This window comes from Staurois parvus, unplaced genomic scaffold, assembly GCF_062004578.1.
Source record: "Staurois parvus isolate SC_StPar_1 unplaced genomic scaffold, SC_StPar_1.0 ptg000058l, whole genome shotgun sequence".
In the NCBI taxonomy this organism is placed as follows: Eukaryota; Metazoa; Chordata; class Amphibia; order Anura; family Ranidae; genus Staurois; species Staurois parvus.
This window is the reverse complement of record NW_028317854.1, coordinates 8894377-8911462: the sequence shown is the minus strand read 5'-3', so window position 1 is coordinate 8911462 and position 17086 is coordinate 8894377. Positions and strand designations below refer to the sequence as shown.

The following is a 17086-nucleotide window of genomic DNA, read 5'->3' as shown; positions in this document are numbered from 1 at the left end:
TGACCCTGACCTTTAACCCTGACCTTGACCCAAACACTAACCCTGGCACTGACCTGTATCAAAACCTTGATCTAGGTATTTTTATATTTTATGTTTTTATTATTATTTTTTAATAATAATATTTGTTTATTTTTTTTACAAACACTTTTTTTTCTCTCTCTGAAAGGACAGAGAGAGATACATTAAGAGAGAGAAAACAAGGGGGGGCGGGCTTCACAATGACTAATAAATGTGATATCCAATCAGAGGCTTTCACAGTGATCATGTGACCCAGAATCTGGAGTTCCGGGTCCCGTTCATGAGAATGGGACCCGGGGCTCTCACTGACATCCTGGTCTTTGTGCTGGCCATGCGGCGTGCTCCCATCACAAAGACAGGTATGCAAATTAGCGGCCACACGAAAATAAGCCCAGTTCTATGAGGCTGCTAATTTGCGTACACTCAGCGCCAAGGGGTTAACAATTAACAACAAAAGAGGGCATCGTGTTCCTGTGTGATGTATGTAACATGCATGGAAATGCAGGTTGCCTGTGTCACAGATAGTGTGAACAAGCCGTAAGTCACAGGTTCTCAACATGATGGGGTGTTGGATGGGGGGGGGGGGAGAACTGTTTGTAAACAAAACAGTTCTCTTCCCTGTCAGATCCTGCACACGGCTTTGCATAGGTGTGCACAGCAGAGCCATACAAAGCAGTGTGTTTACAGTGTGAAGCACACACACAGCACACAGTAAAACAGCGCACAGTTAACCCTTTGATCGCCCCACATTAACCCCTTCCTGCCCAGTGCTATTAGTACAGTGTCAGTGCTTTTTATTAGCACTGACCACTGTATTGGTGTCACTGGGGATCTCAGTGACACCAAGTCAGTTCCCCCCAGTGTCAGAATGCCCGCCGAAGTCCTGCAGTCTCGTTATAAGTTGCTGATCGCCGCCATTACTAGTAAAAAATTTTAAAATATCCCAATATATACCGCCATTTGTAAACGCTATAAATTTCACGTAAACTGATTAATCTACAAGTACTGAGAATTTTTTTAGCAAAGACATGTCTATGACGAAATTAGATTTTAATACTTTTTTACTGGACATGTTTAATAGCAAAAAGTCAAAAATATTGTTTTTTTCTCAAAATTGTCGGTCTTTTTTTTTATAGTGCAAAAAATAAAAACCGCACAGGCGATCAAATACCACCAAAAGAAAGCTTTATTCATGGGGAAAAAAGAACGTAAATTTCATTTGGGTGCAGCGTTGCATGACTGCGCAATTGTCAATTAAAATAACGCAGCGCTGTAACGCAAAAAATGGCCTGGTCAGGAAGGGAGGTAGATCCTCAGGAGGGCAAGTGGTTTACAAGGACACTGCAAGTGTGTAGCGTGTTTCCAAAACATGTGGCACTTTCTGAGCACTTTCTTGCAGAAATGGCAGGTGTGAATGGAGCTCTAAGTCACAAGTTCTCAACATGCATCCCTTGTATTCTATGGGACACATCTAGTACTTGTACTCATCATACCAGCTCTGATAAAGCATAAATAAAACAGACCTGTCAATGTGTTTTAAAACAGCAAACAATTGTTTCTCAACACTTTATTCAAAGTAAAACCAGACCTTCTCAATCAAAATGTGATGGTAAACATAAGCAAGGGGGGATGTTTGGTAAACAGTGACTAGAGGAACCTGTCTGAGAAGCTTTGTTCTAGGTAACTAGAGGTAAAGCCTAATACACACAATGAGAAAATTGGATGCAAAATACTGCTTTTGGAGTGATCTTCTGATAACTTGATTGTTAGCACACAGTTTTAGGCTTCATGTACACAAGCAGCTCCTAAACTCGAGTTTAGAAGCTTTTGGCATTTTTTTTGCCAAAGCTCCTAAACTCAACTCCATAAAAGCCTGTGTGTCCATGTACACATGGGCTTTTAGCAGAGTTTAGGAGCTGCCGCGTGTAGGTGAGGTTAAACCTCCTTCTCTCTTGAACATGGAAGAATCGCGTTCAGGATAGGAACGCTTTGACAAATGACCGTGGGAAAATGCAAACTGCGCAGGAGCAGACTGACAACTCATGGGCCCCCCGGGCAATAGGGGATCATGGGGCCCCTGTGTCCTTTCCTAAACTCAAAAAAGCCTATGAAAAAGGTACCAGGGACATCTCATGGGGCCCCCTACTGACCCCGGGCCACTGCGGCAACTGCAGTACCGCGATTGTGTTTTAACGCGGCCGGCGGTCAGGTTAGGGTCATGTACATGGAGTCTTAGAGTGCTGATAATGACAATTCATGCAAATTATCTGAAGGGACAAGTACAAAATGTTTTCTTGTATTATACCAGAATTAACGATTTTCCTTTAACCGCTTGAGGACCGCCCTATAGCAGATATACTTCTACAGGGTGGCACATGTGCACAGAATCACGTATATATACATGATTCTGCCTTTCCAGGAAGGGGCGCGCGCGAGCCACGTGTGCACCCTACCCGTGCCGCCGTTCGCGGCCGCGGATGTCAATCACTGGGTACAGCCGGTACTTGCCCACTGGTGCCCGGTGATTACTGAGCATCTCCAACAGGGAGAAAAATTGTTTTGTTTACAATCTTCCTCCCTGTCAGTGTGAGCACACTCCTCGGGAAGGCTGTGCACAGTACAGCCATCCCAACGAGTGTGCTTACAGTGAAGAACACACCCTCCGCCCCCTAATAAAACACTCCCAGCACACAGTTAACCCTTTCATCGCTCCTCATATTAACCCCTTCCTGCCCAGTGCCATTAGTACAGTGTCATTGCTTTTTTTTTTAGCACTAATCACTGTATTGGTGTCACTGACACCACGTTAGTTCCCCCCCATTGTCAGAATGTCCACCGCAGTCCTGCTAAAAGTCGCTGATTGCTGCCATTACTAGTAGAAAAAAAAAACTCATCTATACCGCCATTTGTAAATGCTGTAACTTACACGTAAACCAATTTATTTACACGTACTGGGATTTTTTTTAGCAAAGACATGTCACAGAATACATTTTGGTCTAAATTTATGCCGAAAAGTACAAAATATTGTTTTATTCTCAAAATTGTCAGTCTTTTTTTGCTTATAGCGCAAAAAATAAAAAATGCAGAGGTGATCAAATACCATCAAACGAAAGCTCAATTCATGGGGAAAAATAGGACATAAAATTAATGTGGGTGCAGCGTTGCATGACCGCGCAATTGTAAGTTAAAATAACACGGTGCAGTAACGCAAAAAATGGCCTGGCCATGAAGGGGGGTAAATCCTCAGGAGGGCAAGTGGATAATTAGTACAGTATTTGAAAAAAAATCAAGTGACCAAGGCTGCGCATGCTCAGAAACTAAAGAATACATTACAATACAATATGATGCATTACATCATTTCTGAAGTTGTATTCTGTTGTATTAGGATTTTCGTAAGTTTAATAACTTCTTCATTTTTAATATGAGACTAAAGCCTCATACACACAATGAATGATCATCCTTTTTTCCCCCCATGCTAGTCTCATATCAGAAATGAAGAGGTTACTAAAGTAACAAAAATTCCCATACGAAAGAACACAGTTTTGGAAGTGATGTAATATATTGTATTTTTTCATTTCTGAGCATGTGTGGTCTTGGTCTATCGATTTTGCAGACAAATATTGTACTGATTAAAACAAAGTTGTAAGTTCTGTTATCGTACGAGAAACATTTTTGTGTTTGTCCCTTTGCACCAGAAACTGACTGGAACTGCATGCACTAGTGTGAACCAGGGCCATTGGAATACATGGAAAACACTGTGCATACATTTTTGATGCAGAAAAAAAGTGCACTGAACTGCATCTAGTGTGAACTAGCCTTAAACGGAAATTGTGCCTTCTGATATTGGGCAGCACAGTGGCTAAACGGTTAGCACTGCTGCCTGGCAGTACTAGGGTTGTTGGTTTGAATCCCAACTACTCTGGTGCATCCTGTTCCCACCGATCATCCTTGAGATGTTTCCACAACTTGGTTGAAGTCCACCTGTGGGAAATTCAGTTGATTGAACATAATTATGAAAGGCATAAACCTGTCTATATACAGTCCCACAGTTAACAGTGCATGTCAGAGCACAAACCAAGCCAAGAAATTGTCCGTAGACCTCCAAGACAGGGTTGTATCAAGGCACAGATCTGGGGAAGGGTACAGAAAAATTTCTGCAGCATTGAAGGTCCCATTGAGCACAGTAGCCTCCATCATCCATCAATGTAAGAAGTTTGGAACCACCAGGAATCTTCCTAGAGCGGGTTGCCTGGCCAAAATGAGTGATCAAGGGAGAAGGGCCTTAGCCAGGGAGGTAGCCAAGCACCCGATGGTCACTCTGAAAGATCTTCAGCGTTTCTCTGTGGAGAGAGGAGAGCCTTCTAGAAGAACAACCATCTCTGGAGCATTCCACCAATCAGGCATGTATGGTAGAGTGGCCAGACGAAAGCCACTCCTAAAGTAAAGTAAAAGGCAAATGGCAGCCTGCCTAGAGTTTGCCAAAAGGCACCCGAGGGACTCTCAGACCATGAGAAACAAAACTCTCTGGTCTGATGAAACAAAGATTGAACTCTTTGGCCTGAATACCAAGTGTCATGTCTGGAGGAAACCAGGCACCGCTCACCACCTGGCCAATACCATCACTACAGTGAAGCATGGTGGTGGCAGCATCATGCTGTGGGGATGTTTTTCAGTGGCAGGAACTGGGAGATTGGTCAGGATCGAAGGAAAGATGAATGCAGTAATGTACAGAGACATCCTTGATGAAAACCTGTTCCAGAGCGCTCTGGACCTTAAACTGGGATGATGGTTCATCTTTGAACAGGACAACGACCCTAAGCACATAGCCCACATAACAAAGGAGTGGCTACGGGCCAACTCTGTGAACATTCTGGAATGGGCCAGCCAGAGCCTAGACTTGAACCCGATTGAACATCTCTGGAGAGATCTGAAAATGGCTGTGCACCGACTTGATGGAGCTTGAGAGGTACTGCAAAAAAGAATGGGAGAAATTGCCCAAAAATAGGTGTGCCAAGCTTGTAGCATCATACTCAAAACGACTTGAGACTGTAATTGGTGCTAAACGTGCTTCAACAAAGTATTGAGCAAAGGCTGGGAATACTTATGTACTTGTGGGTTTTTTTGTTTTTTTTTATTTTTAACAAAGTGCAAAGATTTCAAAACAAACTTCTTTCACATTGTCATAATGGGGTATAGGATCCCTTATATCTTATGAGGCGTATTACTCACCTCCATCTGGTGAGTGCGGTCAATATTATTCTTCACGTGGTGATTAGGTGGAAGCACATTTTGGAACATTGTTTTGAAAATCCTTTTGGGAAAATAAGGACTTATGTTTGAAATATTATATATATATTTTTGCACGGACATTTATTTATTTGTGATTATGTTTATGTATTTAATTTTTGTGCTGTTTTTTGTGTTATTTATAATGGGGTATTGTTTGTAGAATGTTGAGGAAATAAATGAATTTAATCCATTTTGGAATAAGGCTGTAACATAACAAAATGTGGCAAAAGTTAAGCGCTGTGAATACTTTCTAGACGCACTGTAGGTACCTGTAACATATATTGTACGAGAAACATTTTTGTGTTTGTCCCTTCGGATAATTTTGCATGAACTGTCGTGATCGGCTCTTGAAAGCTGTGTACTAATGATCAGATTATCCTCATATCTCGATAACCAATAGGAATACGTAACTATCTCGGGTGTCATGCATATAATGTACATCCTACTTGACTGAGACCGAATATTACGGCCCAAATATTGCTGAGACTGACCTATATATTAGACTACTACACGTGCTAACCTAGATTGCAATACGGGACCTCTGACTGTTACTCGGATTATCTTGAACCATTTGACCCGGAGCAGTTGCAGCTGAACCCCCTTTTCTCCCTACCCTGAAAAGGGGGTTCAGCTGCAACTGCTCTGGGGTTTTTTTTTTTCTCTCTCTTCTTGTCTCTTTCTCTCCCCCTCTTTCTCCTCATTCGCTCTATCCTACATTCTCAACATTACCTTCCCATTTCTCTGAGTTTGGGTGAACTTCGATTACCAGCAGACCCACAGGTACAACTACAGCTCTTCATCCTCCACCTCCAGGGGTGGACATCCAACTTACCACTGCTATCACCATCCTCTCACCGTGTATTGCATTGCATTCTGTATTTAGAGGGAATATATGAGGATTGGCTGTCCCCCTTTGTAATGTACAGCGCAGAGTGAACTATCGGCGCTTTATAAATACTGTATAATAATAATAATAATAATTGGCTGATTCATGTACCCAATTGTTATGTTCACTTCATTCTCCATGTCGGTTTTTGTTTGGAGCATGGTTTCTTTTTGTGTATTCTTTTTATTTTTTGTGTATTATTTGAAATATGATGAAACTATTGTGAAATGTGCTTCAGATGTATATCCTGTCAGGGGATACGGGCATTTACTGAATTTTTTTACATGATCCGAATGTAACCTGTATATGTTATCATTGTGCCTCTTTTCTCAATAAAATTGTTTTTGGGAAAAAAAAAAAGATTATCGTACAATCGTTTTGAAAGCGGTATTTTTCATCCGATATTCTGATTGTGTGTACTAAGCATGCAAAAAAAAAAATGGACGATCATTCGTCGGATACTCTCTTGGTGTGTTCACAGCAATGCTCTTGCTGACAGAGAAAGCCTTGTGTCCTAGACATTGGAGAGTGTGTGCAGAGAGGAGAGGAGAGGAGGGGAGAGGCAGAGAGAAGGTGCCTGCTCCATGATTGTCAGGTTGATGCAGGAAGTAAGAGGAGGGCTTACATCAGTCAGTGGGATGTCCCCTTCTCTGGAATGCAGTCTATGAATAAGCACTTGTATTCAGCCTGGAAATCCAGCCAGAGACACACACACATCCAGAAGCCCCAAGAAGCCACTGTCCCTGCTGGAGAGCCTGCCGGAGAGAGGACACAGCTCACCAGACTGGATCCATTCAGGAGTTCTCAGCCCATGACCTGATGGCATGCTCCAACCTGGAAGGATATATCCCCATGGAATTCACTTGATTTCCTGACTTGGGAGGAGAAAAAAAAAGAAGAGAAGGAAAGTGTTGAAATAAAACCCCCAACGACAACAGAGGGCTTTCTTCTCTTTTTTGCTGCTTGAGCCTTCTTTTGTGGGAAGAAGTGGTGCCTGGAGGGTGCAGCTGTCACAGGGGGTGTCCCGGGATTGTGAGGAGCTGCAGGGTGAAGGATCAGCGCTCGGGGCTGAGGCTGTGATCGGAGGAGGAGCAGCAGGCAGGCAGGGGAGGGGAAGCTGCTGCTGGTGCTGCTGCTGCTACTGCTGTCTGTCTGTCTGTCTGCTGGAAGGGGGGATCAGGAGCTGGCGGGCACGATCTGCCTTGCTGCACATGGCTTTCTTTGTCCTGCTGCTCTGATTCCCTTCTGCCTCCTTTGCATTGATTAACCCTTGGACGTTGCAGGATTTCACCTAATAATAATAAGGCACCCGATCGCTTTCACTTGTCATCACCATCGCTGCCATCCTTGCTACTTTTTCTATAAATGTAATACTCTATATACTTGGCATCGCTCCCCCCCCCCCCCACCCCCTTCTCTAGCCTGAGAAATAACGATGTGTGGATTTATTGTCAATGGCTGGAAGGGATCCTCCTTTCACGGATTATTCTTTGTGCTGCTGCGAAGCTGAGCTCCTGTATTGTCTGTGTGGGAGCTGCCATCTGGATTTGTAGGATCGCAGGCTTCGGGAAACAGGTACGGTCCAAGTCTTTTTTTTATCTAGTCCTGTTTTATGGCAGCACCCATCGGGGCTCAGTCCTACTCTGACCTTGGGGAGCTGTTCCGATTGTCTTTCATTGAGCTGGGTTTGTTATTGTTTACCTCTGATGGGACCGACGTTGGATGTCACTGTGTGTGTACACAGCATGGCTTTCTAGGTGCTGTCAGGACCCCGACACGGGGGAGGGGGGGGGGGCACATGGTAATGGATGACATATGCTGGTCACTTTACACAGCAGCTGCTAGGGCTTTGTCTACTAGATCAGCCTTTCTCAACCCTTTTACTCCAGGGGAACCCTAGAAATAATGTTCTGGTCTCATGGACTTCTTGCTAAAATGTATTTATGACATGAACCCTTTCCCTCTTGCATTGGTGGTCATTGAGAAGGATGCCCGACTTTCATTGGTGATCAGGGAATTGAATACCCCCCTTGTTTTGGTGATCATGAAAAAATGCCCACCTTTGGTGATCGGTAAAGAATCCCTCTTACTTTGGTGATGTCGCCTTGCATTGGTGGTCAGAGAAGAATGCCCCCCTTACTTTTGTGATCAAGGAAGAATGCCCCCTTGCATTGGTGGTCAGAGAAGAATATCCCCCCTTACTTTTGTGATCAAGGAAGAATGCCACCTTGAATTGGTGGTCAGAGAAGAATGTCCCCCCTTACTTTAGTGATCAGGGAAAAATGCTTTCCTTACTTTGGTGATCAAGGAAGAATGTCCTCCTTACGTTGGGGAACAGGGAAGAATGCCCCCTTGTATTGGCAACCAGGGAGGAATGCCACCCTTACTTTGGTGATTGGTAAAGAATGCCCCCCTTACTTTGGTAATCGGGGAAGAATGACTCTTTACATTGGTGATCAAGAAAGAATTCCCCCCCTTACTTTGGTGATCAGGGAAAAATGCCATCCTTACCTTGGTGTTTGGTGAAGAATGCCTCTTACTTCAGTGATCCGGAAAGAATGCCCCCCTTATTTAGTGATCAGGGAAGAATGCCCCATTGCATTGGTGGTTAGGAAAGAATGTCCCCTTACTTTGGTGATCAGGGAAGAATGCCATCCTTACCTTGGTGATTTGTAAAGAGTGCCTCTTCAGTGATCAGGAAACAATGCCCCCCTTATTTAGTGATCAGGGAAGAATGCCCCATTGCATCGGTGGTCAGGGAAGAATGCCCCCCTTACTTTGGTGATCAGGGAAGAATGCCCCCCCCTTTACTTTGGTGATTGGTAAGGAATTCCTCCTACTTCAGTTGAGAATGCCCCTATGTATTGTTGGTCAGGGAAGAATGCCCCCCTTACTTTGGTGATCAGGGAAGAATGCCCCCCGCCTTACTTTGGTGATCGGTAAGGAATGCCTTCTTCTTCAGTGAAGAATGCCCCTTTACATTGGTGATCAGGGAAGAATGCCCCCCTTTATTTGGAGATCAGGGAAGAAAGTCCCCTTATTTGGTGATCAGGGAAAAATGACCCCATGCATTGGTGGTCAGTGAAGAATGTTCCCCTTACGTTGATGACCCTTGAAGAATGTCCCTCTTACTTTGGTGATCAAGAAGAATATCCCCCCTAACTTTAGTGAACAGAAGGCAGTGCACCCCCCCCCCCCTTATTTTGGTGATCAGGGGAAGAATGCTTTCTTGCATTAATGATCAGAGAAAAATTCCCACACCCCCGTACTTTGGTGATCAGGAAAGAATGCCCACTTGCCTTGGTGATCAAGGAAGAATTAACCCCTTGCATTGGTAATCAGGGAAGAATGATCACCTTACACTGGTAATCAGGGCAAATGCTTCCCCTTACAGTGGTGGTCAGAACGTCCTCCTTACAGACATCTAAAAAGATCATGGGTGTCATGAAGCTGACTCTGCCAATTGGCATTGTATCTGGAACTATACAGGCACCATCAGATGGGAGGTCAATCAGCCACAGCTCAAAGAACCCTAGTAATCTCTGGAGGGACCCTAGGGTTTCACAGAACCTTGGCTGAGTATGGGTGGTCTAGGTGAAGAAAGAATGTATAATATAGAAGTATGAGATGTCAGAATGTCTATTTCTTTGCACAGAAAAAATAAAGTTTAATACAAATTCAATAGGGCTGTTTTATTAGGTTTATGCCGAGCTGCCGTAGTGAATTTGTGTGCTCGTGTTGTTTTGTTTCTGTATTTTGTGTTTGCTTGCCACGTCCTTTTGTGTATTTCATTGTGCTGTACTTCCCGGAAAACAATATGTTAGAAAGATTGCTTTGATCTGGGTCCCAACTGGGCAGGGAAGACAGAATGTAGCTAAGCAGAGAGGCAGCTGCCCTCACTATCCCTGACTGCCCTTCTTAGCATCTCCCACTCCTCTACCCTCAGCTGGCTATTTTTATCTACCTTCTGCAGCACAAGGTCTCTCATCCTGCACTCATTCTCTGGTGGCGGTGCTGTGCAAAAAAAATAAAAAAATCTGGAAATCTGGCTTTATATGCCAACAATAAACAATACGTGCTAGGCAGAAATAACAAAGGATGTTCAACTTCTACAAAATACAAATAACTAACATACTACTTTTACTATGAACACAGTTCTATGTGTACCACTTGATCACACAATGGGAACACATTTCCCAGTAAAATACAGGTCTAAAAATCCCAAATGCTGATCAGACATGTGATTGACACTAAGGATTGGACTTGTGCGCAGAACACTGTACATCCACAAATATACGCGTTGCCGACATCCAGGCATAAATGCTGGTGGGTCATAGAAGGTCATGATTTACTACTGATTTTTCAAGCTCAATAGGGACATACTTCCAGTGACTAATCAATCAGTAGATCAATTAATGGTCAAAAGATTAAATTATCTGAGCTTTCAGTACCAGTGCTGAAAGTACCTTCTATTTATCAATATAAAGTAGCATTATATTTTCTGACTTGAAAACTCCTTATTATAGCTTTGATGAAAAGTTCTGGAAGAATAATGCTGAATGGAATGAGGTTGCCCTATTCCCTGATTGCGTTAAGAAGTCTAATTTTGGCTATATGAATTTGTGATTGTCAGTGTAGTCATTAATATCAACTGACAGCAAGAGAATAGTCACAATCAGTTCAACAACTGTGATTTGAATAGGCATGGGCCTCAGAGTGAAAGAAGAGGGAGAGAGCTGATGCCTTGATATAAAATTATAATGTCCTCAAATAGTCAAATGAATAGAATATTTTTAACGTCAATTGTTCCAATGGAAACTAAGACTGATGTTTATTGCCGTCATATTGAACGTGTTTAAAAGGCTGATTTATATATATAATATTAGGCATATTATGGATAGCATTGATGATAATTTTTCTAAACAAGTATTTAATTAGTAAATACCTAAATATTCCATGCCGACACAGTATGGCACTGTGAACTGGAAACATACAGTATATTTACTGACTGTGCCCGATCTTAAGATTGTTCGTAATTTTGCCCTCCTATGTCGCATGCATATATTGTTGTTATTAATGTAAAATGGGATCCTTTCTAAAGTGTGCCTAAGGTACAAAAATAAACATTGTTACTATAGTTTAAATTATCAAAGATTGTGCATGATTATTACTTTGTTTGGATTTTGGTTTTCTTATATATATGATATATGAAAACTAAAGAAATCTAATAATTCCATACAGTCAAAAAACGGGATTTGTTAATTCAACAAAATAATGTGAGAATACAATATTTTCTGGTGAGGCTTCAGAACCATGGTGTAAATACTTTTATTTCTTCTAGGCCCATCTTGGATAATAATTAGCCAAATATTGCGTCTTATTTAAATATAGTTATTGTCAGGTTACATGTCGGTCTCTCACTGCAGTCTGTTTTTCATTAAAGCAATTTATAAAACATAATTGGTCTAAGTGGTACAATCAGGTTGATCTATTATTTGTTTGCAAAATATGTTTTGGGTAAATTGTCATAGTTACTTGAAAAAGAAATAAGATATAGGGCTATTGATACAAATAGTTAATAAGTGTATAAATATGTTCTTATGTCCTAGTATTATCTGATATAAAATTGTTCTGAATTTGGCAAAGTTGTATACGCAGATATCATTCTGCCATTCTGTAAAAAAAAATTGTGTTATTATATATTAGACTCCAAAAAATGCCTTTGTTTGAGTGTTAGTTGTTCCCAGTTTTAATTCTATTACATTTTCTTTTAACACATAATTATATTTTCTTCTATATATATTAGGGTTATATTGATACAGGATAACATTTGCATCATTTTTATCATTTTTTGCCGCATTTTTGCACATAATAAATACAAAAAGGGATGATAGATATTGCAATTTATAGCGTGCATTTGGAACTGTATCGCTATTCTTTTTCTTTGTCATCTAATGGGTATTGGATAAATTAACAGCTCTAGTATTAGGGGTACAAATAATTTCAAAATTTTGTGGGCTGATTCTGTGAAAAAAGTCATGAGTTGTATCATACAAAGATTCACACAGGCTTGCAGGTCTGTAGGATTTCCAGCACCTCTTCAGTTGTCTAGAGTTGCTTAGTTTGTGGTCAAGTCAATGACCCTTGACCTCCAACAGATCACAGCAAATCAATGCTGCTGATGAAGTCAGCCGTCATATGGAGGTGTGAAAGGGCTTTTTAAAAAAAAATACTCTATCCTTCTATGGAGCGGCCTTACAAATGCACATGTTCACGCAGTAGCAAATACTGCTTTTAAAAGTATATTAGTGTGAGAGCCTACCACAAATAATAGCATAACTAAAAACAGAATTTTTTTATTAAAAAAATAATAATAATTTAAGGCCATTATCAAAGTAAAATAAATACATGATTTTAAATATAGGGCATGGTTTGATTGTATGATAGTTTAACTGTAATATTTCATTGTAATATTTACGGAATTATTGTTTTCAGATGAAATGTATAATTTATTTGACCTATATGTAAAAATTCAGTTTTATAGTTAGGCTGTTTTGTTTAGGAGCACTACGCAATAAGCATTAACTTATAGCAGGCAATGAGATTTTATTTTTTCTTTGAAGAGATTGCCATAAAACAATGACAGATGAAATTTGACTCATTACAATGGATCACTGCTTTTTACAGAACATCTTTGCTCTCTTCACTGCCTTGTTAAATAAGCACAATAGTTTGAGATTTAAAATTTTTGTAGGAGCTCCCAAATGCAATAACAATTCCGGCATAACTGCTGTGGGTTAAGAAACATCCCAGAGTTACAGAAATGTGCTGAGCCAAGAGAGACAGAGTAATTAAAAATAATGTGTCTATGAAACCACAACACCGCTGCACCACTTCAGCTGTATCACATTTGGTAACACAGCACATCAAGAAAGTGCATGGGCCTGGAAACAACATCATTTGGTGTGCTTAAAACCCTTTTTCAGGCAAAAGCCACTTTGTGAAATGCACAGCTAAATAGCACCACCGTGTGGAAATGTACTTGGCAGTGCAGCTTTGGTCTCTTTGTTGTACCAGAAAAATACATTTTTTTACATCTGAAAATATGAAAAAAGGTTAAAAACTATTTTTTTTTAAAAAAAAGGGTATTATTTGTGACAAAATCTCCCATAAAATGTAAACTTGATGCATTGATGATATATATGCAAAATGCATATGGTTATGACAGGATAAGGTAAAATGCTTTTTTATTTTTATGTTTTAGGTTTCAGATGCCAGTTCAGAAAAATTCTTCAGCACCATCTCAAAAAATGGTAAGTTTGTAATTAATTGTAATTATTTCTGGTTTATTATATGCATCGGCTTTGGGTAGCTTGCCATTTTTCTTTTAGTCATAATATAATAATCCATTTAGTGTGTACATGGGTAATCTAAATAGTATGTGAATATGCTGAATCCATTAATATATAGATGCAGCTGTCACTGACTATTATTGCTAAGTGACAATCATAGTTAATATATAAGCCAAAAATGATTAAACTCTAATTATGTAAGAACTACAAACCTTGACCAGAGTAATTTAACTGCATGTTTGTTATCAGAGATAAATATTAGGAAAAAAAAATATATATATATATAACAAATATGAGTTTATATTTGTTGTTACCCAAAAGCCAAATATTTCTATAGTGTTGTACAGTGCATTATTTATACGACTATTACTTTTAATGTTTGCAATAAGAATAAAGCCATAATATCATATCTATTAAAGCAAACTGTAATCTGCATATTAAAAACAGAATTGATTAATACAATTGATTAATAAAATACCACTAAGCTGATTGTCATCCATTTACCAAAAATGCCCATCGACTTTGTACATATTAGCTGGCAAATGTTAAATATTTTGTGCAGTTTATGGCATGCTATCAATTTTCACAAAGTCTTAAGTGCTGTAGCTAAGGCACTTTGTCTTAAGACCTCTTTTAATTTGTGTTAAGCTATTTGCCAGAAAGAAAAAAACTTTATTTTTAAGATTTACCTGCTTTGGCATTATAAAAAATATTCATAGTCCAATGGTACATGTGATGGACATAAACATTACAATGAACTTTCAACTAATTCCAGAACAGGAGTCTTTAACAATGTTGTAAAGCAAGTTTGTAAGTAAGTGTAAAATGTATCATGTTAGTGCTGTATTCATCAACCAATAGACAAAAAGACATAAACTTAAAAAAAGAAAAAAAAACAAACTAGAAAAAATTCATAAAAGAAAAATTGAAAAACACTTGAAAAAATCACATACATTTAAACAATGCAAATGGCACGTAATTTAAAGAAAAATAAGAATTTTTATATATTCAATCTAATTATAATTTTAAAATGAACTAAGATATTTGAAGTTTTGCTGAGGCGGTTGTTAGGCTTTAGCTAGAAGAATGGAAGGCAGCCTGGTCAATCAACATTCCTACCTGATGGTTTGTTTCTGGGGTGAAGGGCCCACTCCACCAAGAATGAGGCGTGATTGATGAAGAGGATCCCTTGTTCCCTTCCCTCAGTTTTCTTTTGCTTCTGTCAAACCTATTTCCCATATTTCTATTTGTGTTTACTTACAGGGTTTGATTTGTGGCATCTATTTGGTTTTGAATAAGCATTCTTGACAGCAAGACTTTCTTGTGAAGCTCTCCTCTGTTGTGATTTAGTTCCCTTGAAAGGATTAAAGCTTCTTTGTGTATTCTAAAATCAACATCAGCTCTTCTAGGCTTTGCTTGGGAATCCATACACAAATAAGCTTTTTAGTGGATGGTAGATTCTTTTGGCCTCTATTTCCATTAAAATGGGTCCATTCTTCTCTGTTCACCAGTCCTCTTTTTCTTGCCATATGCTAATTCTTGCTGGTACTGTGAAAGGAGCTAGTACTCTATACATAGCCCAGGTGCCAGAAAAAAATTATAGAAAATTAGGCTTACTCACATTATTTATTTATATTTTGGGGGATTTGGGGAAAGGAAAAAAAATTAGAGTAGAAAGTGCCTAAGGGGAGTTTTTTACGGGATTAGCTCTGTAAACATCAAATCTAAAACAACTTGAAAGGAAATCCTTTGCTATGTGATCAATTCACGCTAAAAACAGGTGCAAGTACTCTTGTGTCTAATGCTTGTGTGAGACCAGAAAGGTTTTGGCTGCAGTGTGTTCAGTGATTTGGTAGATAGGTAGTTGACAATGCTGTCAAGAAGCTGTCAGATTGATGAACATCATGTTTAAGTTCTTAAACAAAGCAGGTTCGCCTGCTTTTAAAAGTCATGTTTTTTTTTGCATTATGTCGTATAACTTGCCAAGAGCAAAGAACACACTGAAAGGAAGGTCAATTTTCTCCTCTCTGAACCATATCTGTATTCTAAAAGGCCGCAATTCACACGGCAATCTGAATGTACAAGGTTTGTAAATGGGATTTAGACATCGATATCCAATTAGAACAATACATTATGTATGATTAATGAGATTTCCTAGATTAGCAGTTTAACACTCTTTAATCCTAGGGAATCTGAAGACTAGTTAATTGCTGTATCAGCATTTTCTAACTCTTTCGTGTTGTCTTTAAAGCAATCTGTGCAGCGCAGATATCTACAGTGTTGACATGTGTTAAATATACTTGGCCTCCTGTGCATAAGCTTTGGGGCTGGATAGAAAAAGAAACACTGTATTTCATTGATGGAAGACAGTTGTGCGATACAACTGTTTTCTTTTTATAAATGTTTTCTGGTCTTGGATTCAAGATATTTTATATCACTTTGGTTGTGTAATACAGTTGTTTTAAAGCTAGACTTACATGCTTTTTTTCAAGTGGATATTAACAAATGGTAGAAAGACCAACTTTGTGTTTTTTGTATAAAGTGATATGTAAATTTTTTTCATGTTTTTTTTTAATGGAGGTTAAGGGAGCAATGATACTTGTATACATGGATGGTGTTGCACTACTAAACAGTTTGCACCTTGCTGTTACAGAGGCTGCAATGTTTTTTCTTTTTAATTATGTTACAATAATAGCTGTAGTGAATATTTTGCAGCAATAAAAATGTGTACCATCAGTTAGAAAAATGTCTAAAATCTTCTAAAATTCAAGACTGTTTCTGTGTCTAGAAGATCATCTTGCTAATAAAAAAAGCCTTTTGGTGAATGTATACATATTTAGGCTACATACATGCTATACTGTAAAAAAAAAAATTTGTATCAGAAGAAAATTTTACCAGGTTACCAGCTTTTGGTGAAGTTTTGAAACTTATCAGATAGGATTAATATGTAGAAGATAAATATGTTCAGCTTTTGAAAGGTTCCAAAATAGGAAAATCTGCTGTCATAGAAGCGAGAATTAGATTTACAGTTTATTAGATGATGTACCCTAATACTAATCGATTAAAATTTAAACCTTGAATTTGCCCATGGCTTATATTGATCCTTGTCAAAGTAAAGCAATGCTGCAAGTTTGAAGGCCATTGGTGGCTTTTCACAACCATGTTAAAATGTTTTTCTTGAAAATGAATGTTTATTTAAAATAGGATTTCTTTTTTGTTGCTTCACAATCTGGATTCCATTCAGCCAGTTACCATTCCAATTAACTAACAATTATTTAACATTAACAGTAATTACAGACGCCAGTTAAGCGCCTACAGATGTCAACTGTTAGCTTTGTACCTAATCACTCAATGAAATGGAGAAAGTTCAACAAACATCAATTAGCCAAGCAATTAGTATGACTTAGGAAAGAACATGCTATCATGTGTGAGCTGATTCAATTTATTTTATTTTGGCAGTAAAGCACACAGCTACAGACAAGCAGCAATAAGTTCTCGAGATAAGATAAAGCTGTATTGTTCAGTTGTTTACATAAGACTT

At 39.2% G+C, this 17086-nt stretch overlaps 1 protein-coding gene across 6 annotated transcripts in view; it reads left to right on the top strand.

Annotated features, from left to right (window-relative positions):
* AUTS2 (activator of transcription and developmental regulator AUTS2) overlaps nt 1-17086 on the top strand; it is a 1792114-nt gene that overhangs the window by 1638032 nt on the left and 136996 nt on the right. For 5 of the 6 annotated variants that reach the window (XM_089668486.1, XM_089668488.1, XM_089668487.1 and 2 more), the window contains one exon: nt 13458-13506. In XM_089668486.1, coding sequence (XP_089524612.1) covers nt 13458-13506 — 49 coding nt within the window. Of the gene's footprint in view, nt 1-7586; nt 7769-13457; nt 13507-17086 lie in introns of those variants that run through there. The other variant, XM_089668490.1, reaches the window with a different exon arrangement.